The sequence below is a fragment of the Mesoplodon bidens genome (assembly GCF_964165515.1).
Source record: "Mesoplodon bidens genome assembly, chromosome: 13".
Lineage (NCBI taxonomy): Eukaryota > Metazoa > Chordata > Mammalia > Artiodactyla > Ziphiidae > Mesoplodon > Mesoplodon bidens.
Window position 1 is genome coordinate 35,855,882 of NC_138169.1, and position 24,732 is coordinate 35,880,613.

At 50.5% G+C, this 24,732-nt stretch overlaps 1 protein-coding gene across 2 annotated transcripts in view; it reads right to left on the reverse strand.

Moving 5' to 3' along the window:
• Positions 1-743: 743 nt before the first annotated feature.
• The window catches only part of EMILIN2 (elastin microfibril interfacer 2), a gene marked incomplete at both ends in the record, with an annotated part of 50,345 nt that continues 26,356 nt past the window's right edge, over positions 744-24,732 (reverse strand). The window contains 5 exons of one of the 2 annotated variants that reach the window (XM_081252036.1): positions 744-1,081; positions 2,857-2,985; positions 3,529-3,561; positions 4,889-5,257; positions 18,983-20,893. In XM_081252036.1, the coding sequence (XP_081108162.1) occupies positions 744-1,081; positions 2,857-2,985; positions 3,529-3,561; positions 4,889-5,257; positions 18,983-20,893 (2,780 nt within the window). Of the gene's footprint in view, positions 2,986-3,528; positions 3,562-4,888; positions 5,258-18,982; positions 20,894-24,732 lie in introns of both variants that reach the window. The other variant, XM_081252035.1, reaches the window with a different exon arrangement.

Consider the following 24,732-nt stretch of genomic DNA (forward strand, 5'->3'; position numbering starts at 1 on the left):
AAAGTCATTTACTGTAGTTTGCTTTTCAGCAGCAACTCTCAATCCAGAAGGCACCAGACTGAACTGGAAGTGTTTTACATCTTTATTGACACTCCCTGTCTTTGCACTTAAGTCGTACATGTCATTCAAGGAGCCCAACAAGCCACATGACAGTCTCTCCTGTGTCCCTCTCAGCCAGGCAAACCCGGGGGGGTGGGGTGGCGAGCCAAACCTGGGACAGCCCACTGTCCACCCTAGGTCTGTGGTGGCACGTGCCACTTCAGTGTTTAAACTCTTCTCCCACGTGCAGGGTGAGTGAGGACAGAAGGAGCTGGCGACAACTGGGCTCCCGTAAAGCCTGGCCACTGGTGCCAGTACTGCCTCCTCTCAGCGGCTCGTCCTTCTCCAGCAGCAGGGCGTGATCCCACCGGGCAGCAGTTGGAGCCTCTGCGGTCAGCACCCTATAGGCCCAGCACAGGCCCCTCGGAGAGAGCTCAGGCCACGGCAGAGCCAGAGGTGGGAGCTGGGAGACGCAGGGGGAGGAGCCGGCGGGCAGGCAGGGACGCTTCCGACTCTTAGGCGCCATGGCCACGTTAGCCCGTGGTTTACTCGCTGCCTTGCCAGCCAGGCGTGGCCTTTACCTGGGGGAGGTGGTGGGGCGTCTGCAGGGAACTGGACCAGTGCTCCAGTTACACACACACACGCTGAATACATTAAAGCTGCCGAGTTCCCACAACTCCTTCCCCTTCCCTTGCCCGGCCACCTCAGAGGTGGGACAGGAAAGGATATAAGAAAACCCCACTAAACGTGGAGTACATTTCGTCAAAGTCTGTGTGAGCCAACCTGCCCCCGGTCACCACGATGTTGACGCCGTCCCCTGCCTTCAAGTGCACGATAAGGTGGAACGCCCCCGGGCCCCCACAAGTGTGCACAGCCCCCTGGGGCCGGTGGTATTCCAGGAATTCTCTCTTGTAGCCGGCGGTGTGCAGCTGTGCCACGCTGGCGTTGGCGACCGAAAGGACGGCTTCCACATACGTGTCCCTCTCGGGGGTGAGCGTGGCCGTGATCAGGTAGCGCCCGTCGTACGGAGCTGTGAAGACCCCTGGGAGGAGGAAAGCAGACACCAGTGTTCACGTGACACCATCACAGCCTTTTGCGACAAGCTGACAGTTAACCCGGATGAAGGCAGACCAGCCTCTGGGTTTGCCCTGGGTGGCCTGGGTTTGGGCTCAAAGTCCTGCTCAGCCTCCCCACGGGAGGTAGGCGCACTCAGGGGCGCAGCCCCTCTGCATACTAAATCCACCCAACGACAGTGACAGTCCCCTTGGCTCACTCTGCTCTCGGCACTGACCTGGTCCTCGCTGCAGACCCAGCAGCAGCCTGAGGGAAAACTGGCCCTTTACTGTGCATACTGGCCTGTTCCCCCTCACCCAGGTTTTATCCGTAGGAAGCGGCCACGCCGATCCTGGCTGCCTCTGGGGAGTTTTCTCTGTCACTGAAAGCACCTCGAGGCCAACTTAGAATCGACCTTACGGGCACAATATCCACAAAACGCCTTAGCTGCCTTCTCGGGGGGCAGGACCAAAAAATCCCCACAAGGTCGGTCATTAACGCAGGAAGAAGAGAGCCAGGGATGCAGCCACAGCCAGCCTTCCTCCGGTGGAAGAGCCAGGCTCCCTGCTGCACCAGTACCCAGGTGGCATCCACGCGCAGCCAGAAGCGAGCTGGTATTTAGACACACGCTCTGGGGCTGGGGAGGCAGGGGAAGGGCTGGTCGGAGTGGGGGGGGATAAGGTTCGCAGATGTTGCCCATTTGCAAAGCAGCAGCACATGGGCCCACAGCCAGACCCAGTGCTGGCAGGAGTGGCCACTGCCCAAGGGCTCTGGGGAGGGGGCCAGACATGGGCCACGGGCTGAGAGCTGAGAAGGAATCTAAGGGGCCTGAGTCTTCAACCTGCCCTGAAACGTGCCAGGCCGCCCAGCTCCCTTGCCCAGCTCTCATCAGTAATTTAGAGCCTGGGGACAGACAGGCCCCAGCACTCTGGGCACATGGCCGGCGTCTGCTCAGAGTCACGCGGAACTCCCTTTACTGAAGACCTGCTGGAGAGAGCATGGTTCTGGGCATCCTGGGAACAGGAGAGAAATGTAGGTCACGGTCCCTGTGTGCTGAGAGCACCTGGCCTGTCGGCGTGGACAAGCTGTCCCCATAGCCAGGGGCTGCGTGGAGTGAGGGCCCCGGGGGAAGCCCGACTAGAGCACAAAGCGAAGCAGCCTTCTCACACCCCCGCCTCCAAGCCCGTTAAAAACAGAGTGTGATGCCCAGCTTCGTGCCCATGGGCCTGGAGGCCAGGAGCCCTGTTTTTCCACGCTCTGCAGTTCATTCACTCTGATGCTGGCTAAAACCCAAGGCCCGCGGTCCTGAGACCCGGGGCCAGGGCGGCAACTCACATCTCTGCCCGCAGAGAGCCGATTCCCTCCCAGGGGCCACGCAGAGCCCCGGCCACAGCGTGCACGCGACACCCCGGTCCGGTGGTGCCCGTGGGTGGGGGGACAGCGGCGGACCAGGGGGTCCTGGCTGTCCTCCCGCAGGCGAGATGCCCGCGGCCCCGAGGACAGCAACCCAGGCAGCGGGGGTGGCCTCCCGTCCCCGCTGTTCTTGGGGGCTGGGGACCACATGGACCGAACCCCCGGCAGGGCGAGCGGTTCTGCCCCAGGGCAGGCGCCCCGCGCTGCTGCTGACCCACTTGGGACTCAGAAACCAGAAATCCTGCAGGCGGCGGCGTGGGCGCACTTGTCGTGGCAGCCAGGAGGGACCTTCCTCACAGCCTCCCGGGTAGGAGACTCCTCCCGAGCGGCCGTGTGTGCGGGAAGACTCACCGGTGCTGGGGTCGTACACGTCCCCGTCGTTCACCAGCACTTTGTTAAAGAGGACGACACCCGCATCGCTGGGGAAAGGCTTCCGGGTGAGCCCCGCGGAGAAGGACACCAGAGACGGCGCCGGGACCCCTGGGCAGAGAGAGGATGCGCCTGCAGTCAGGCCCCGAGCCAAGGCCTGCGCACCGTCCCGAGGGGCAGCCTGGGCCTTGCATTTCGCCTCAAAGTGGGCACACCCCCTCCTCACACCCTGGGCCCGACAGTGCCGTTGTCAGAGGGGCAGGCAGTTGCTGAGAGTGCGCATGCGTGGACTGCGTTGGACGCTGCGTGAGATGGGAGGCTTCGCGCATGTGTGGGCCTTGTGCATGAGGTCTGGGGTGGGGGCACTGAGGCCCCACAAGGTGCTTCTGTGTGAGCGCTCCTGTGATGAGAGCTGTGAGGCTGCGCGCGCACACGTGAGGTGGGGGCTTTGCACATGCGTGATGCCATGCGGCGGGGGTAGGGTGGGGGCAGTGCTTGCACACGCGTTTGTGTTCGTGTGCACGCGAGCAAGTGAGCCGGGGAGAGCTGCACCCGTGCTAATGGCCCAGAAGGCGGAGACAGGACCCGCAGTTGTGGGGGGAACGGGGGCTGCCCAGGACCGCCCGCCTCGGCTTCCCGTCCTGGCTAACGTACCTGGGGAGGCTACAGGCGGTGACTTGGGGTACCCTGAAAAATAAAACGCAGATGCAGTGTCAAAGCCCTAACAGCGCACCTCATTTGCCTGAGTCCCTCCTTTTCTGCCTGTTCCTCACACTGTGTAAGTAGACATTAAGAGCACCCACTCCCAGCTGCCTGCACAGAGAAGACAGCCCTGAGGACGAACTGGCTGGGGCAATAGGAAGAAGATGGACTGGAGCCTTGGGGCCCCAGCCAGCGAGCAGGCTACATACACACTGACATGCCCACTCCCACGCTTGCCCTCCAGGAGCAGGGACTGTTCACTAGCTGTTCCCCCAGGTAGACTGGATGCAGTGTTTGTCGTATGGATGCGTGGAAGGAAGGACAGACGTACAAATGCACAAATTGCCCAAAAGAATACGTGGAACTAACAGAAGGAAAACTCTCATCTTAGAAAAGGCACCACACCTGCCTAAGAGAGAGGTGGGATCACTGGAGCTTGGGGTGGCTGAGAAGGAACGGCAGTGACCCCACCTACCCAGCAGCCACGGTGCTTCATTCAGGCAGGCTGTCCTTGCCCGTGGCTGAGTGCCTCCAACTGTCAGCTTGGTTTAACTCTGAGGCGACTGGTTGGTACTATCCTGTGACAGCTGACGTGACCTACCCCAAGCAGCATCACGTGTTTATATGTCATAGCCCAGAGCCTCAGTTTCCTCATCTATCAGTAGAATATCAACTTCACAGTACTGTAGGGAAAGCTATAGATCCAGCACCTAGTTCAGTCCCTGGCATGCAGTGGGACACCCGTCCCATAAATGCTCGCTCCCTTTTCCTTCTCCCTCCTGCCTTTACCTGACTTCACCTCCTCCACCACCACGGTGCCGACCTTCCAACTCACATGAAGTACTTAACTGGCCAAGCACTGACCTAGGCTTTTCTCCATCCTCACAATAACTCTCTGAAGTCCTATTATTATCCTCCCTTTGCCATTGACAGAGCTAAGCCTTGCAATGACATAGCTAGGGTTGGAGCCAGAACCTTCCAGCCTACCCACTTTGATGTGTGCTCATCTTTGTGGATACGCAAGCTCCCAGTATCCTCTTGGTTTCCCCGGTACACTTCCTGCTAGGGAGATCAAGGAGCTGCCTGTGTGGTCCAGGTATTACCGCCCATGGCACAAATCTATTTCTAAGTATGATGTACTAGCCCCAGGGTGCCACAGAACCTTTGGAGAGCCAAGTTTTGGACCCTGTACCCTAAAGGCTGCACCCATGACCCGCAGAGACCCTGCAGCAGCCCCCTGGGGCTCAGGCTGCCCCCTCTGTGCATCCTCACCTTCTGTAGCTCAGATGGCCCAGCAGCGAGGGACACTTACCTGGTGCTCCCGCGTAGCCTTCGGCCCTGGGGATGGGCCCCTGCCCGGTCTGGCCGTCCACGCCCCGGGGCAGTCCTCGCCCCGACATGCCCATCCTGCCCGGGGGCCCGGCCTCTCCAGTCTCCATGATGACCCCGGTGGAGCCAGGCAAGAAGGGCAGCCCCGTCCAGCCGGGCCGCAGCAGCGGGGGCAGTGGCCGCGGGCGTCTCTTGGGCAGGACAGGCTGCTGTCCAGGGTCCTTGGGCGGCGGGGGAGCACTGGACGGTGGCGGAGGGGTCAGCACTGGAGCAGATGGCTTGGTGGGGGCCTCTGCCGGGTGCGGGGCCTTCCCTTGGGGCAGAGGCTGTGGTGCTGCTGAGGGCTCCTCCGCTGAGCATTTGGGAAGTGGAAAGAAATACACAGGGTTCAAAACCTCAGACTTGACTGCTCGACCACAGGCCCCTCTGTGAGACTCCGTGGGCATGGCTCCCTGGAAGGTGTGTGCTTGGGGGGCTGGCCTGTGGCCTCCGCGGGGTCCCTGGGCTGGGCCCACCAGCAAACACAAGAGCAGCCACCACAGAGTGGGGACAGCCTGCCTGGACCCCCTGCCCAGGGGAGGGGGATCTTCACCCTCTTTCTTCATGATGGTCGCACTCTCCAACACAGCACCCGAAACTCCCTGATTTCACTACATGGTGATACCACAGGGGTGTCTGCCTGCCTGCTGCCACCCACAGCCTTGCGTTCTCTCGAACAAGCTAGTCTCACGGTCACAGTGGACAGCCTCACAAGCCGAGGGCCTGCTGGGTGCAGCCATCACGGGACCCAGGCAGGTGTCAGGGAGCTCGGGCTGCCTCTGCAGCAGGCACAGCTCCCAAAGGAGCGGCAGTGCCCCCCACCTCTCACCACAGCCTTAAGATCACCAACTGAGGGAATTTCCACTGCAGAAAAGTCCTGATTCACATTTCCCTGCCCTCTTGGGACGGCGCTATGACACAAGCGGGAAGCTGCCACCATTTCCTCCTATGAATACATTCCTGGAATTAACCTTCCAGGAAGCCCTTCCTGAAGGCCTGTAAGACATCTAAAAATAACCAAGACTGGTCACAATACCATCCTCAAAAGCCAAACCCCGCCTACCTCCTCAATCTGTATTATGTCTGCAATGGCCCAGCTTCCAAGGCTACAAAATTATGACCAAGCAAAATCAGTAACTGCATTGTGCCCCACTGCCTAGTTTTGTTTTAAAACTCACAAAGGTAATTAGGGCAGGTCGAACCCATGCTCCCCCTCCACTCACAGGTTGCTAGCCCACCTCCAGCCCCAAAGGGAGACTGTTTCTCAAATAGCCTTTCCCACCCAGTACTCCATGAGAGGGTTAAAAGGAAAATGATTTGAATGAAGTGATCACTTCCTAATTTCCCCCATGGGTGGTACAGAACTAATACCATTCTAGATGCACTGAAGATTAGTTAATTCACACCATACAGCGGAAAGGCATCAGACCTTAACTCTCTTCAGGACTCTGGTGGGGAGAGTTGAGCTGGGCATAGAAACTGGGGCAGGGCAATTCCCGACACGGGGACACCACCAGCCACAGTGAAGGACAAGAGCGAGAGAGGAAACCAACGACCAGAAAGGAACTTCCAAGAGAGAATACAAGAAAATAAACACGTAATAAGGCGTGCTCCTCACTAGCGAGGATGCCCACAGGCTTCTCCAAGTGTGTAACTTTAGCTTCTGCCCTAAATAAACTGCTTCATTGCGTGCTCTCCCACACGTACTGTGCTTCTAATGAATGCTGTGCCTGCTTTAAACAAAAACAAACAAAAGTAATAATCTCAGAAACAGAAGACACTGCATCCAACGTATAAGAATAGATTGGTATTAAGAGAGGCCTAACCAGAGAATGAAGATGAGTCTTTGCTGATTAAAAATATACTTGCCGAGGGGCTTCCCTGGTGGCACAGTGGTTGAGAGTCTGCCTGCCGATGCAGGGGACACGGGTTCGTGCCCCGGTCCGGGAAGATCCCACATGCCGTGGAGCGGCTAGGCCCGTAAGCCATGGCCGCTGAGCCTGCACGTCCGGAGCCTGTGCTCCGCAACGGGAGAGGCCACGACAGTGAGAGGCCCGTGTACTGCAAAAAAAAAAAAAAAATATATATATATATATATATATATACTTGCCGAAATAAGAAAATTCAATGAAACAGTTGGTAGATAAAATAAAGGTGCTCTTTCAGAAGGTAGACCAGGAAGAGAAAATAATGGACAATAGGAGAGAAACCATAGGAAAATTAGACTCTTTCCAACCCAGAAGTCTTTCCCGAAAAGAAAGATCAGAAAAACGGGTGTAGGGATGATGAGGTAGTGAGGAGAAACTCAAATACACAATTTCTCAGAACTAAGAAAGATCCCAGCACAATTATTGAATGAAAGACCCAAACCAAAGCATATTCAGAACACTGAGGATAAAGAGAAGACCACACAAACTGTCAGGGGAAAACTAAAGAGTGACCTCAAATCAGAAGGGGATCATCAGGCTTCTCAACAACAGTACTGGAAACCAGAAGACAAAAGAGCACCTTCAAATTTTGAGGGAATATCATTGCTAACCTTGAATTCTATACCCAGCTAAAATATCTGCCAGTTGTGAAACTAGAATAAAGACATTTCCAGGCATGCACTATTTAAAGACAAGCAAACAAGCAAAACTGTCTAGCACCCTTTCTTAGAAAGCTATTGGAAAATGTACTCCACTGAAACAAGGGAGTAAACCATGAAAGAAAGAAATGCAGAGTAAAGAAAAGGGTCTAAGACAGGAGAGAGGTTCAAGAAATTTCTAGGATGGTAGTGAAGAAAGTTTCAGACTGAAAGCCTTAGAGCAAGTCCAGAGAATAAGCAGTCCAGACTGGGTCAGGAAGAGAGAACTCCCGGAGAGAGGTCACTGATGCAAAAAATGGAACTGACTGATGATCTGATAATTTTTATGGTATTGAGAGGGTATCAGAGAGTGAGAAGAATCCAAAAGAGATATGTAAAATCTAGCAAATAATAATGCAGCACTACTACTAATTCAGAGGAAAGCAAAACGAAAAGCAACATGATCATATTTGGCCATTATTGAGCTGTTTAGCTCCTCAAAGCATGAATACCGACTTGATTTTTGTGGCGTAACTCCACTGGGAGCTGGGAGGAGGGGAAGCAGGGGGAGACATGAGAGAGCCTAATCCATAGGCTAATGTCTACAGCTGATAAGTAATATATATAATGTCAAATAATACCCATATAGAGAGATCTAAAGCTAATAAATTGATGGCAAACATCAGGGGGAAAAAACAGCTGAAAGAGTGGCACGTGGCCACCTCTGGGGTGAGAAGGGTAACAGGGAAAAGGGGGCAGGAAAGCTGGTTTTCATTATAAACTTCTCAGAACTATTTCATTTTTATAAGACATAATTATGGAAGACACCCAGGGCCTGTCTCTAAACTCTTTTCCCTCCAGCCCAAGCTCAGGTCCTTCCTTGTCTGTCTCCCCTCCCTCCTCACGCTGTTTCCAGGCTCACAAGCTGGCCTCCCTCCCAGGGGTGCAGGCTCCTGCCCTAGCCCCACCTCCCTTCTCTGCTGGAGATGCTCCTCCAGCATCCCTCCTCTCTCCTCCGTCTCTTTCCTTCCACCCCACCAGCTCCTTCCCTTCAGCCCACGTTTATGTGTCTCCACCCAAAATTTAAAAACAAGTACTTTTCCTCAGTCCTACAACCCTCAATGAATTACAGTTGACAAAGCACCTAAAAATAGCCAAGTAAAGCCCCTCAACCGGGTCCTTATTTTTGTACCTATCCCCCCCAAACCCTTCAAACCAGCCCTCTTTCTCTGAAGCCCCCCCCCCCGTCTGTCACTTGCCCCATCACCTAGTCCAGGTGCTCTTGCTTATCACACACACCCCGATCTGGGCTAAGTCCAGCTGATTCTAATTTTGAATCGTCCTTTGGGTCCTTCCTCCACACCTTTCTCAGAATACTCTTAGAACGCATCCTAGTCATCTTCCCTGCTCAGAAATCTCCGGTTGTCCTCCACTGCTCATAAAATCCAACAGAATCTCCTCTGTCATCCGTGTCCCCACCCCCTGTCCCATCGCCTCCTGCCACCTTCAGTACCCCCGCTGGGGCCCGGCTCTCATCTGAGCATTCCTGCCTTTGTGCTTTGCTGTTCGCACTCCCTAAAATGCCTCTTCAGGTGCCCTCACCGAAACACACCTCTCCCTGCAGTCCCGGTTCAGATACCCCCTCCTCGTGAAGCCATCATGAATCTGCCCAGTAGGGCCTGAACATCCTGCCTCCGAACCATGAACCATTTTGGCCTCTCAGGGGGCTTTTCAGTTTTTTACATCTCTCCTTTCTTGCTGGATGATGAGCACTTGAGGACACATTTTAATGATCTTTTATCCCCAGGGCCTGGCACGTGACATTGAGACATCTAAGTATTTGGTGACTGAAGGAAGGCTGGAAGTACAGCAGGTACCATGGGCTGCACCCTCACTCCTGCCAACCATTAAATTAGGTGCCCTAATTTTGCCAACGATAATCATTCTGGGGTCCTATAAGGGCAATGCCAGTACCTAGAGTCAGTGATGGTTCTCTTTTACGTTCATCACTCCCTCAACACCCAGGCTTGTCATAGCAAGTGGAAGGTAGAGGGAAACAAATGAACAACTGCTTGGGCCAAATATCCTCCACCAATCTCCATGGGGAGTCCATCCAGCACGCTGCTCAGGACAGGCGGCTCCAAAACACCACTCACATCACAGCAAAGACGGTCATGAGAAAGCGGCCCTGGATCCAGACTGCTCCCCAGCCCTGGCCCCCAGCACAGGCTCAGCCCAGTGCATCACATGGTGTTTCTAATGCGCACATTTATTACATGGTTGTAACAAAGACAGGACAGCATCTTGCTCATTCTGGGAAGATAACTCTGGCAGTCAACGTCTTTCCAAAGCAAACATGTGTTTCTAATCCAGAGAGTGACCATTTGTACTGAGTTCCTCCTAAGAGCCAAGTGTTGCTGCCCATGTTTCACGTGCGAGGAATGATCAGCCATACGTGTGCTTGCTTTTGTTCCAGAACTTGCCCCAAGGCGTTGGTCCTGACGCCACAGTGTGGCCTTGTGCCACTGTGTGTGGGATGGGCAGGGCCACAGCCTTACCAAGGATGGACCTGACACCGTGTAGGAAAGGCCACTCCCTCTCCATTAAAGTTCTTATTAAAAGCCAATTTCAACTTTGCTAAGACAAAGACCTGCCTAAGGAAATCCGCAAGAATCCACGAGACCGACATGCCTTCCTCCGCTCTCAGGAGCCTGGGTGGTCTGGCTCCTGCAGCCGCCAGAGAACCCTGCAGAGTGGCAGCTAGATCGCCCAAGTTCCGGCCCCGTGGCTGTGCCTGGCGACTTGGTGGTATCTTGTCACAGAGCAGGGATGCGGGGACAGACACGGGCCTTGGACGTCAGAGTCTTGTTGGTGGCGTGGCTGAGGGAAAGCCACAAAAACCTCCCGAGTTATCAGCTCAGCCATCCTCGGGCTAAACCGGCAAAGCCTCCTGACAAGCAGGCGGAATCGGTGCCAATCAGATGAAGTGATGGGTGCAGGGGCGCGTCCCTGACTGTAAAACACTGTGCAAATGTCAAGGGCAATTCCCAGTTGGGGGGAAGCTAAGCTGCCTGGCATCCCAAGGGTGTGTCTGCTGACCAAACCCTGCAACTCCAGGGGACTATTTTAAAGATGTCAATCAAGTCTTCTGACTTCGTATTTTCTTTCATTCATTCATTCATTCATTCATTTATTTGCCACGCCGCACAGCTTGCAGGACCTTAGTTCCTCGACCAGGGACTGAACCTGTGCCCTCAGCAGTGACAGCGTGGAGTCCTAACCACCGGACTTCCAGGGAATTCCCAAGACTTCTGACTTAAAAAAAAAACCCATCCACATGCTGACATACAGCAGGCTAAGTAGACGGAGGGCCACACTGCCCGGCAAAGCTCAGTTCTTGGGAAGTGCCTGAGAAACGCGAGGCTCAGCAGGAAGTTCTGCGGGACCAGGGTGCTCTCACTGACCGGCACAGGGCGGGCACGAGGCAGGGGCTTCCGAGGAGACGCTTGCTGCTCTCCCTGCAGAAAGGCTGAGGGAAGACAGGCCGTGGAGGCATGGGAAGGACTCTCAGGACTGGGGAGACAACCCACAGAAACCCTGCACTGCTCCCCTGACAGCACAGGAAGGGAAACCACGCGTTCGCAGGAACGGTCCTACTCTGAGCAAATGGCAGTCGAAATGCTGCTTTGGGCTTTGGTTGGAACGGAGAGGAAAAGCATTCAAGCTCATCCAAGGGGCGCTGTGGTTCCATCACAGAAGGGCCCGGACTGACTCTTCCTCTAGAGGACAGAGCCCACTGGCCCAGCCGAGAAAGGAGTCCAGATGTGATCACACGGAAGCCCGTGGAATAAGCCTCAACAGGGGAAACAGGTCGACATTTCTGAAAAGTACAACCTAGAGAACACTGACACAGAGACGGCTCCGGCCGCTCCTGTTGACACCGGGGGCAGCTCATTTGGGACGGAGAGTCATTCGATGTCACTGAATCCCAGAGAGGCCGACCCAAGCATCAGCATCACTGGGGGATTTTTTTTTGGGGGTAGAAATTCACAAGCTGATTCTAAGTTGTATATATTGTATATGGAAATGCAGAGAGAGGATCTACCTGATTTTCAGACTCACTATAAAGCGGTAGTAGTCAAGGCCTAAGGAGACACATCAACAGCGAAGAGCGGAGTCCCTCAGTGGACGCGCACGTCACGGTGGAGCCTGCGTGGGTGGCGCTCGGTCAAGTCCGGGATTTCATCCTCTCTCCTCACCGCCCTCCCGCCTCCGCTTCTCTTCTTTCTGGGCACAGCAGCCCCGGTGCCGCCTCTGAGGGGGCCTGCCTTCCACTTCTGGGACCAGAGCTAGGGGGTTCTTTGTTTTAATTACAAATTTAATTACAAATTCCTGGATCTGACCTCATCCCTGCTGAGCAGGAATCTCCCGAGTGAGCCCGGAGTCCTTATTTTTGTAAAGCTCGCAGAGGATTCTGCACGCAGCTGTGGGAGAGCCCTCCCGGAGCATGGCAGTTCTAAAGTTAAGATGGAGAAAAGCAGCTGCAATTTTCACCAACTAAAGAGCTTTACAACAACCAGATGCTCACAGGGCAAAAGGGCAGGTATCGTCTGGAGTTGGTGTGGTCTGAGTGTGGGCAGTTTGTTTAGCCTTTATGTATGTATAAAACTCTGACTTACTCCATCATAGTATCTTGGACCTACACTGGCCCCAACTGGCCCCAAACTCAGCCAATTTCAAGTTGAGGGCCAAAACTGTCATAACACTGGCATCAGGCCACACTTCCCCTGGCCATGCTTTACGGTTAAATGCTTATTTGAAAAATCTGTGTTTCTTCATTCTTACAGTGCAGCTTAGGCTAAGCAAGTGGATAAAGATGGGATTCTTAAATCTGTAATACCCCTGAATGAAACGTTATTAATATAATTCAAAGCTAAAAATAGAACTACCATATGATCCAGCAATCCCACTCCTGGGCATCTATCTGGAGAAAACCATCATCTGAAAGGATACATGCACCCCAATGTTCACTGCAGCACTATTTACAATAGCCAAGACATGGAAGCAACCTAAATGTTCATCGACAGAGGAATGGATAAAGATGACAATGGAATACTACTCAGCCATAAAAAAGAATGAACTAATGCCATTTGCAGCAACATGGATGGACCTAGAGATTATCACACTAAGTGAAGTAAGTCAAAGACAAATATCATATGCTATCACTCATATGTGGAATCAAATTTTGTAAAAATGAAACAAATGAACTTATTTACAAAACAGAATCAGACTTACAGATATCGAAAACAAACTTATGGTTACCAAAGGGGAAATGTCAGGGGGAGAGGGATAAATCAGGAGCTTGGGATGAACACACACACACTACTAGATACGACAGATAACCAACAAGGACCTACTGTATAGCACAGGGAACTCTACTCAGTATTCTGGGATCACCTATATGAGAAAAGAATCTAAAAAAAAGAATGAATATATGTATGTGTATAACTGAATCACTTTGCTGTACAGCTGAAACTAACACAACATTGTAAATCAACTCCACTCCAACAAAACTAAAATTTAAAAGAAGAGAGAAAAAAAGTATTTATGAGAAATCGCCCTAAGACATTTGCAGAAGAGGTGGCAGATTAGAAAGAGGAAGCAGTGCCGCCGTCACTGGAGTGTGCTGAAACAGTGCCGCGACGGCCGGCAGGCACGGCCCTTCCTGGAGCCGTGGCGCAGGGGAGGAGTGCTTCCCTGACGCGCGGACTATCCCTCTGCTCCATCTCGGCTCGGGTGGGAGCCCCAGGTTTCTCAGCAACGGGAACTCCCCTTATGTCCCAACTGGGAGGGGAACAGCAGAAACGTCACAGTCTGGTCCCGGGGCCCCGGCAGAAAGCAGACTCTGGCTTTCAGCCATGCTGGGAGCAGACCCTGGAGCTGCCAGTGACAGAGCGACCCCTACCTGACAATTTCAGTCAACTTGGGGACAAGTTGCAGCTAAAGGAAAGGGACGGTGCTGGGGAGATGGTGTGAAGAACCAACACTGAAAACAGGAGCCAGTGTGACGGGGCACAGAAGGCCAAAGCCCAGGGCCACATCCACAGAAGAACAAAGGATTTCCCCATCTCCTTGCCCTTCAGAAGCTAATTTATTTGAACATGAATCCTGAATGCTAGGAAGGGGAGATTTCTAGGCTTTTTACACTTTCTACCTGACTCCCAGTTTAGAAAAGAAGAAAAGGAAAGGGAAAGAAGGGAAAAGAACAGAACCCTCTGGCTTTCTAGAAACATTTGACAGAGCAGCCAGGAGCCCCACACCCAGGGCTCTCATCCCACGTCTGCGGTGTGGACAAGCCTGCTCGCACTCCTCTGCAGGCCCGGGGCCTGGTAGGAAGAGGAAGAGAGAAGTTCACCCAGGAGCAGCATGAACACCCACCATAGGGGACGGAGGGCCGACATCACAGCTGGTATTTAGTGAGGGATTACCAGGTGCCAGGCACTATTTAATACTCCACTAGTTAGGAATATTAATCCTCACACTAACTTTTTGAAGTATTATTATCATGATTCTCTCCAGTTAACAGGTGTAGAAAGTGAGACATCAAGTAGATAAATAACTTGCCCAAAGTCACAGAGAATGTGTAGAGTAGCTGGGATTGCAAACCTGGGAAATAATAATCACTTCCTGGCTCTAAATTCTCCAAGAGTTTCTCATGATACTTAAAATCCAAATCCGTTATCACAGCCTATAAAATCCCACCTCATCTGATTCCTACTCCCTGACCTCACTGCCTATGACTTTCCCCCTTGCTCACAGACCTGATCAAACTGGCATTCTGAGCCCTCAATCAGGACAAACACATTCCTGCCTCAGGGCCTTTGAACATGCTTTTCCCTCTGCCGGGAACACAGATCTCTGCAGGGCTCGCTCCCTCGTCTTATTTATGTCTCTGCTCAAATGTCATCTCCACTGAGCAACCCTCCTCGACCTCTGATCTAAAATACCAACTCCCCCGTCCTCTATCACCTTCTCTGTTGGGTCTTTCCCCACACACTGATCACCAGCTGAAATCAGATCTTCATTTGCTGGGCTGTGCATTACGTGTCTTACGCACTAGAGTGTAAGGTCCTTCAGGGCTGAAACGCCAGCCCTAGGACATGACTCAGTAAGTATCTGTTGAATGAGTGACTATATAAATGAAGGGGTGGGGCATATGGGGCCCAGGAGAGGGGTGTCACACCCACGTCACAGATCGTTAAGGTGAGACAGTCATGAAAATACAGTGGTTCTTCACCTTTTAGAAGTTAGGCAGTGCTGGGCTTCCCTGGTGGTGCAGTGATTATGAATCTGCCTGCCAGTGCAGGGGACACGAGTTCGAGCCCTGGTGTGGGAAGATCCCACATGCCACAGAGCAACTAAGCCCGCGTGCCACAACTACTGAGCCTGTGCTCTAGAGTCCGTGAGCCACAACTACTGAGCCCACATGCTGCAGCTACTGGCAACTACTGAAGCCTGCGCGCCTAGAGCCCGTGCTCTGCAAACAAGAGAAGCCACCACAATGAGAAGCCCATGCCCCGCAATGAAGAGTAGCCCCTGCTCGCCTCAACTAGAGAAAGCTGCACACAGCAACGAAGAAACAAAGCAGCCAAAACTAAATTAATTAATTAATTAATTAACCAAAAAAAAGGAAGTTAGGCAGTGCTCTGAGTCCTATATGACAGACACGGACCTTTCGTCCAAAAAAGTAACCCAACATTTTTGTTTGGTATATAATCTCAAGAATCAGAGGGATAAATTGGGAGATTGGGATTGACATATACACACTACTCTATATAAAATAAAATAGATAAGTAATAAGAACCTACTGTGTAGCACAGGGAATTCTATTCAATTCTCTGTAATGACTTATATGGAAAAGAATCTAAAAAAGAGTGGATATGTGGATATGTATAACGGATTCACTTTGCTGCACAGCAGTAACTAACACAACATTGTAAATCAACTCGACTCCAATAAAAATTAATTTAAAAAAAATCTCAAGAATCTCTTTTAAACCCCAGGGAAGAACATCTGCACCAACGATGCAGGGAGTGGCAGGTAACAAAGAGGCTCGGATCTATCTGAGCTGAAGCCCCTTCTGCTCCCCCAGCTGCCTCGTGGGTAGTTCCGCCCCCTCCGGGTGCTTCTAAAGAAAATAATGGGGTCTGTGAACAGGGCAGTAGACACAGCAGAGTGTGGGTCCCTGGCCCAGCAATGTGGCTTCTGGTGGCTACATCCTGCATTCTCAGCTCTGGACCTTGGCTCGCAGTGGGAGAGATGACGACTATCATTAATATTCCCTCTGTCCCGACGCCCACCAGCCGCATCACCTTGCCTTGACCAATGGAATGTGGCAGAAGGGACACCATGCCAGCTCCGGGCCTCGCCTGGAAGAGGCTTCCGCTTTCACCATGTGATAAGTCTGACTATCCGAGACCACCTGCTGTGAGGAGGCCCAAGTCAGCCACACGAAGAGACAGAGGATGGCCATGTGGAGGGACCCCTGAGGCACCGGACACATGACCCGTCTGCCTGGACCTCCCAGCCCAGCCGGGCCCACCAGCCCCCTGACTGCAGCTGAGTGAGTGACTCACGCTGACACCAAATGGAGCAGAACTGCCAAGCCAGTTTCCTGCCCTGCAGAAAAATGGAAAATGATACAGCTTTGTTGCTTTAAGCCACCAAGATTTGGGGTAGACTGTCACACAGCAGTAAATAACGGGCCCATTCACACAACTCCTCAGCAGGTATGTCCTCCCATCCTGCTTTGCTGAACCCTACCCACCCCTCAGTATGAGCTCCAGTAACGCCTGCTTCCAGAAGCTTCTCTCATCACTCCACCTCACCCTTCACCCCACCAGCCTCTGAACTCTCAACCTCCTCATCCTTGGAGGCTCCCTCCTCCGAGAAGCCCTCCCTGACGTCCACAGTGGCCATGTGCCTGTGCCCGTGACCATCTCTGTCTGCCTGTTTCCCCTAAGAATGTCACGGTCACACACACACTGTCACACATCCACATACTCCACAGACATAGCTCATTATTCCCACAAAGTACGGGTTCAGTAAGATCCAATGAACTAAAAGGATAAACCCTGACACCACTCACTGGGCCTTGACACACCACCCCATTCATCCTCTCTGCAGACCGGTGCATGTCGTTACCCCCGTGACTGAAAACGCCTGGAGGGTGAGGGTCGTGCTACTCACCTCTGCACCCCTCACAGAGCCCTGCACATAGTAGGTGCTCAATAAATGTACTGTTGACCCTTTCTTTGTTGCAGTGCACGGGCTTCTCATTGCGGTGGCTTCTCTTGTTGTGGAGCATGGGCTCTAGGTGCACGGGCTTCAGTAGTTGTGGCTCTCAGGCTCTAGAGCACAGGCTCAGTAGTTGTGGCGCAGCATTTGGGATCTTCCCGGACTGGGGCTTGAACCCGTGTCCCCTGCACTGGCAGGTGGATTCTTAACCACTGTGCCACCAGGGAAGCCCCTGTACTGTTGACTCTTATCTGGTCCATGTGACCTGAACTCCAGATTCACCCACAGACCTCTCATGCTCAGGTTCTCCTAGACCTGGATGCACTGCAAGGATGGATAGACTCTGCCTGTTTGTCTCTTTTCAATCAATGAAATTCTCAGAAATCCATGCTTCCTACACTCAGAACAATGAGTTCATTCCAAAAGGATCATCTTTTGGAAGCCACATTCTCTTTAAAGGCACTCACCCCCGACCCCTCCTTTCACAGCCAAGCGTGAAGGAGTTAACACAGCTTCCCACGCTGCCTGGGAGCTGCAAATCAACTGGAAATATCTGGTTCAATCTGTTGTTATAAAGCACAGTCCAGACAGAACTGTCACCATGAGGGACCATCATTCTATGAATACACACATAGTCCTGTGTGACCTTTACCCAACATTCCAGAGATAGGGGAGGTGAGTGGGCCTGGGGGGAGGGGAGGGGAGGGGGAGGGTTATAAATATCCGGACTGCCTGGGTACTTCCTTATCTACAAACTCCTTATCTCTGGAAAGGTTCAAAGCACTTCCCACCCACCACCTGGGACCCTCCCGCCTCCTGGGGGCCAGGCCCGGGCTCTCCCCGGCCAGGCCAGGCCTCCTCTTCTTCTCCGGCTCCAGCCTCCCCTTCTCAGGCTGTAAGTCTCAGCTGGGACCCGGTCCTAAAATTCTACAAGCACACACTAGGCCAGGAACTTGCATCAACAGTTAAGGGCCTTCGTCACCTGGAGCTGAGCAAGGTGGAAAGGTGATAAAGGCCAACAAAGAAGACAGCACTGGTCAGGAAGTGGAGTCCTTTCGGGCACATGGCTGGCCCTTCCCAAGTCCTCCTGGACCCAGTAAGTGTGCGTTCATCTCTGGGAGACATAGGGGAGATGTGTGCAGGCCTGGAGGACAGTGCCTGGGGTCCTCACCCCACCTCCACCACTTCCCAGCTGTGCGACCTTCGAACACATCCCTGAGGGGACTAGGCCAGTGCTGATTCAAATGAAAAGCGCTCAATATATGTGAGCTCCAGGCTCATCCCTCCCGCGTCCATTAGAAAAGGCTGGTTCAGTACTGAGGCTACTGAATCCAGGTACAAGGGATGCTCTATCCTTCAGGGATGATGTGCTGAACCCCCAAATAACAGACATTAACTTGAATATATCACTCAATACTATTAAGGGACCATTCATTCATTCAATTCATTCATTCATTCAACAAACATTTGTCGAGTGTGTCATGTGCAGCCAGCATTGCCCTAAGCGCAACTTATGAGAGTCCTTGTTCTGGACACTATGGGGCTTCAAACAGTTTCTGCCCCTAAAGTGCTTTTGTCCACGGTCCTGTCTCTGTCTTTGGAAAGGAATACAACGCATTCTACCTGCCATCATGTAGGCCCTAGACTTTAGGGAACAAGAGGATGCTCAAAGAGAAAGCTCTGTCATGATCATGACAGAGATGATAATGACACCAGCAAACAAAAGTGACGCTCACACAGAGGTGAATGGACACACACCCAGGAGACTCCCTGAGTAGAAAACAAGACAACGTATCCACTGCCCCAAGCTGTTATGCCACAATCTGACCCCGACTCTAAGCTCACAGACATAACAGTACAGATCAACCTTCTACCACCTACCTGTGGGGAAGGACCAGTTTTCCTTTTGTGTCGGCTGATAATTGGCAAAATGCACAGATCGTGTGCTTGAAGGCTACGGTGATGTCAAATTATGTTAAAAGTTTCTAAATACTTTCTGTCACTGTTGGTATTTGCCTTAATTTTACCCAGCACCAAACGATTCACAAACTGGCCCCCATCTATGAGGCACACTTCGGTTAGCAGTGATGTAGTTAATTCCACAAACCATCCAAAATCTAGCATAATACGTGTTGCAAACAATTATAAGAAATGGAATTGTAAAGGTCCACTTACTTGCCGATGGTTGAAATCTGATCAGATCTTGCAAGTCAGTAGAAATCTGGAAAACATGGCTATAGAACTGTTGGACTGAATTCTTCAGGCCAGAGATGTCTCTGGAATGTGCCTGGAGCGTCCCGTTCATCTGCCTGACACAACTCCAGAGGCTGCTGACATGCTTGTTGAGCCCTTCCTTGATTTTCTGAAGACTTCCTGAGATGGAGTCCAGTTTGCTGCAGGTTTTCTCCATATGAGACACCCTGTCCTCCACCACAGAGACCCCCCTCTGGACCCCGTGTGTCTTCTCCTTGCAAGTGTCCAGCTGGGCGAGGACCTGGCCCTGCAGCCGCTGCCACCTCTCCTCCAGCTGGTTGCAGCAATGCACCGAGGCGGCCGGGGGAGACGGGAGGGGCTCACCCCCCTTAGAAGACCCACGTCCTGCAGCTTTTTTACCTTCTCTACCACTGCTCAGCTCATTATGAAGATGACTCACGTGGTCTTCTGTGTGGTTTAGTTGAGAATAAAGAAAACTAAAATCCTGTTGAAGTCTCTGGATGCTACGCTCGGTTTCTTGAAACCTCCTATGCATTGTGTCATTTAGAGATTTCAAAAGGCTCAAAGTGTCACCTGCTGAAGGGTGGTCTCCATTTCGCAAAGTATCTTCTCTCCCACGAGGCTCTCCCTGGAAGTTCTGTAGGCACATATCCTCCACCACTTGCACTTTGTCCTTCAGGTGGTTTAACTCCACCATGACCTGTCCGTTCCCAGCCCCCGACCCACCAGGCGGGGCTGACGCTGGGGGAGCAAGTTCTGCCTCCGAGCCATTGGCCATTGCCAGGAGAGCGCCCCCCAGCCGCTCCTCCAGAGACTGTATTTTCTGATCAAGAAGCTGCTTCAAGTCATCTACCTCCCCACTGATGGTCCCCCGGAGGGTTTCTTCAACGTAAAAGCAGTGTTCCTCCGCGTTCTTCTCTGTCACGTTGATCCTTGCATCCAGTTCATTCCATCTGGCATCAAAGTCCACATCTGGCTCTGGAACTACGAGGCGGTCAAACTCATTGTCTAGTCGTCCATTCAGCATTCTGGTCGCTTCAGCAACTCTTTCAATTTTCTGGTCTAACACCTTGATCTGTTGCCCAAAGTCACCATTCTCGGCACCGTCACAGCAATTTGCCCTGGTTGGAGGGTCTTGGACCCGGGCTCGAAGGTCACTGATTTCTTTTCTCAGGTTGGCTTCCTTCTCTCCTATGAGCTCCATCACTCCCAGGTAGCTGCTCCCATAGTCATCACAGTGCTGCTGGAGGCCAATGAGCTTATACTCACACGAGTTCTTCAGATCCGCCAGCTTCCTGTCCATTCCCTCCATGAGCTCCTCTCTCAGGGCATCAATCTGACTGTCGACATACGCTTGGTAGAGCTCGTTGGTCGTCATGGTGACCGTAGGGCCCTGGGCCGCCTCCTGGAGCTGTCTGAGCTGCCCTGCGTAGCCCTTCACCTTCCCATCCAGCTCTTCCAGCTTGCTGCTCTTGGTCTTCAGAGCATCCCTGACTTCAGCCAATTCAGACTTGATGTCCTTCATGCCAGATTCCTTATTGTCGAGGACACCAGGAAGCTGGACCGTTCCTGGTTCTCCATCAACAGCACTGTCAGGCGCCGGCTGGGGGTGCAGGTTACTGAGCCACGATGCCAGCATTTTGCTGGCATCATCCTGAATGGAGTGTTTGAGGTTTTCATTCACTCCGGCAATGGAAGACTGGAGATCAAGAACCGTCCTTGTGAGTCGGAGAACCTTCTCCTCAAGCACCTGGATTTTCTTTTCCTGAAGTTCTAGGGGCCCCTGTTTTGGACCTACGGTCCGATTTAGTTCTGCTGCAGGAGTTGGTGACAAAGTCGTCTCAGGCTCTGAGACTCGGCTTGGTTCATTGTCTGTTACAAAGAAAGAGTTGGACGTGACTTAACATTCTCTACCTTTACCCAGTTTCTGCAAAGACAATAAACAGGGTATTCATGGGATTCACTTACAGCTCCCTTCTCACTGCAGGTAATTATTGTGCTAGAGTAGAAAAGACTATGGGCTTTAAGTAAAATAGACCTCCAGGGGCATTCTGGCTCTGCTGTTTACAGTCTGCCCTCCGAGCAGGTAAACTCACTTCTGTGAACTATAATCCCCTCATCTGTGAAGCAGAGGTACTATCTTCCCTCTTGGGTTGTTAAGAGGATATTTACATGGCACATAATAGATACTCAATGGCCTCTTTCACCCTGAAGGGAAATACTCTTTATTTGCATTATCATATGAACACACATCATTCCCACATTAGTAACTGCACCCACACCCCGGGGGTTGACTGCCTTCTGTAAAACCACAGGAACCCACTTGAGATCCACCCATGAGCAGTTGGGTGGTATGATATCACACGAGCAACAAGTTATCCTCCAAGCAACCCCTAACTGTTTACTTACTGTTAATAGCATCCCTGCGCTAAACGGCTCTCACAGACATGCTCAGTGCTGTCATGCAGCTGGGGAAACTAACAGCAAATGAGAGGTAAAGCAACAGAGTCTACTGGCATCTCCCAACAACAGAGCTACATGGCCCTAAGCAGTGAGAGTCACTAAGTCAAAGAATACAAACACTGAATTTTTTTTTGGCCAAGCCCCGCGTGGCTTGCTGGATCCTAGTTCTGGGACCAGAGATCCAACCTGTGCCCCGTGCAGTAGAAGCACAGAGTCCTAACCACTGGACCGCCCAGGAATTCCTCAAACATTCAATTTTTGATAATCCTACTTTAAGAAATGTACCCTGCAAGGAAACAGTCCAAAAGAAAAAAATTATGATAAAATAATTGTGATGAGTCATAAAATGAAAATAAACTAACGTACAGAGAGAGAGATAAATTAAACAAAAAGCAGGTTCAGAATCTGAGGCACTGGACTTCCCTGGTAGTGCAGTGGTTAAGAATCTGTCTGCCAATGCAGGGAACACAGGTTCGAGCCCTGGTCCGGGAAGATCCCACATGCCATGGAGCAACTAAGCCCGTGTACCACAACTACTGAGCCTGTGCTCCAGAGCCTGCGAGCCACAACTGCTGAGCCCGTGTGCCACAACTACTGAATCTCACATGCCTAGAGCCCGTGCTCTGCAACAAGAGAAGCTACCGCAATGAGAAGCCCACACACTGCAACAAAGAGTAGCCCCCGCTCACCACAACTAGAGAAAGCCCGCACGCAGCAACGAAGACCCAACGCAGCCAAAACTAAATAAATAAATTTATATTTTTTTAAAATCGGAGGCACTAGGAGAATAAGCAGCAAACCATGCCCTTGAACACAGAATACAAGGAATACTAGAATACCATCGACAAGCCTACAGACGATATCATGTAAAGTGGAAAAAGTCACACACAACATAGATTACAATGAAATAAAATGTATTAATGTAAACTGACAAACACTGGAAGTAAATTTAGAATGTTGTTGATATTTGAGCTTAATGTTCATTGTTTTTTCCTCCTCTAAACTTTTGCAGATGATCATATCAACAGTTATTATTCATTAAAATCAACATAGTGTTAAAACCAAGACTGGAATTCAGGTGTCTAAATTCCCAAGGAGAAAACTAGAAAGAACACCTTGTTTTCCATACTGGAAAAATGTATTCTATCTCAGGACACCAGAAATAAAATTCATTGAATCACGTACAAATGAAATGCTGTTCTGAGCAAAGGAAATTTTTTTCAAAGGGCCGGAGAAGCGTGGGAGGATCAGGATGTAAGCAGATGTTTTTTTCATATACTGCTGGTGACTATAAGAATTGCTACAACTTTTTGGAAGGATAATTTGGCAAATGTTTCAAAATACTCAGAATCCTTTTGACTCTGCAATTACACTTCTAGAAATTTATTCTAGTAAATAATAAGGATGAATCAAAAAATTTAACAGGAAAAAATACTCATTCAAATACTATCTATAATAATGAAAAATTGCAAACAGTCTAAGTGACCAATGGTACAGGATTATGTCCAAACAATCACACTCTATGAAGCCATGAGATGATATTGTAGTATATTTAATGACATGGATGTTTTTTCATGAAGTTAAAAAATAAGTTCCAAAAACAGTATGCTCATTATAATGATAGTGGATTGAGGATTAAGCACTTCCTTTCTTTCTCTTCTGAAATCCCACTAAAATGGCAAAAAACAAAAGAAGCAAAACAAACCCCAACCAAGTCACATATAAAAAATTGGGAATCAGAATGGTTTTGGGCATTTTCACAGTGCATTGGAAACCAGAAGAAAAAAAAATTTTAATTGAAGTACAGTTGATTTACAATGTTGTGTTAGTTTCAGGTGTACAGCAAAGTGATTCAGATATATATATATATATATATATATATATATATATATATATATATTCTTTTTCAGGTTCTTTTCCCACATAGGTTAGTAAAAAATATTGAGTATAGTTCCATGTGCTATACAGTAGGTCCTTGTTGTTTATCTATTTTCTATATAGTAGTGTGTATGTATGAATCCCAAATTCCCAATTTATCCCTCCCCTGCAGTTTTCCTCTTTGGTAACCATAAGTTTGTTTTCTATGTCTGTGAGTCTCTTTCTGTTTTTCAAATAAGTTCATTTGTATCATTTTTTTTAGATTTCACATATAAGTGATATCATATGATATTTGTCTCTGTCTGACTGACTTCACTTAGTATGATAATCTATAGATCCATCCATGTTGCTGCAAATGGCATTATTTCATTCTTTTTATGGCTGAGTAATATTCCATTGTATATATACACACCACATCTTCTTTACCCATTCACCTGTCAATGGACACTTAGGTTGCTTCCATGTCTTGGCTATTGTAAATAGTGCTGCAATGCACATTGGGGTGCATGTATCTTTTCAAATTATAGTTTTATCTGGATATATGCCCAAAAGTGTGATTGCTGGATCATATGGTAGCTCTATTTTTAGTTTTTTAAGGAACCTCCATATTGTTCTCCATAGTGGCCACACCAATTTACATTCCCACCAACAGTGTAGGAGCGTTCCTTTTTGGAAACTAGAAGAAAATTGAGTGATGCTTTCAAAATTCTAAAGGAAAATTATTTCCAACCTAGAATTCTGAAGCTGGAGTAAAAATATTTTCAGAATATCAAAAAGTTTACCTCCCATGCAATCCTCTCATGAAACTTCTAGAAGATGTGCTCTACCAAAACAAGGGAATAAACTGAGAAAGAGCAAGCAGGGGGTACAGGAAGCAGGGAATGGATGGGAGAGAAGTCAGTTAAGGTCACAGGGTGGCAGCTGTGAACAAGGACAAGCAGATGACCAGTCCAGGTGGGGCAGGTGAGAAGGCTCTAGGAGAGATTTCTTCAAGGAGATGAAACTGATGTGTCTGAACATAACGAGGGGACATGTAGATAACTAGCGGAGAGTCTGGGTGGAAATAGGGATAAAAATATAGAAAACCAAGCAAAGGAAAACAGACTTATTAACTCTAGAGAAATACAAAAACACTGTAGGAAAGGCAGCATATTCATAGTACACTACAGAGCTCAGCTGTAAACATTATATAACTACTACAATGTAACCAATAAATACTGAACAGATAAAAACACAGTATAACTGAATGGAAAGGATGGCAGTATAGGAGCCCCATGTTAGATGAAAGGGACTTAAATCCTCACCTTCCATAATGAGAAGTCAAGGGGTGTGGAGGTAAATTCCAAAAGATCATCTAAAGAGTTTAAAGT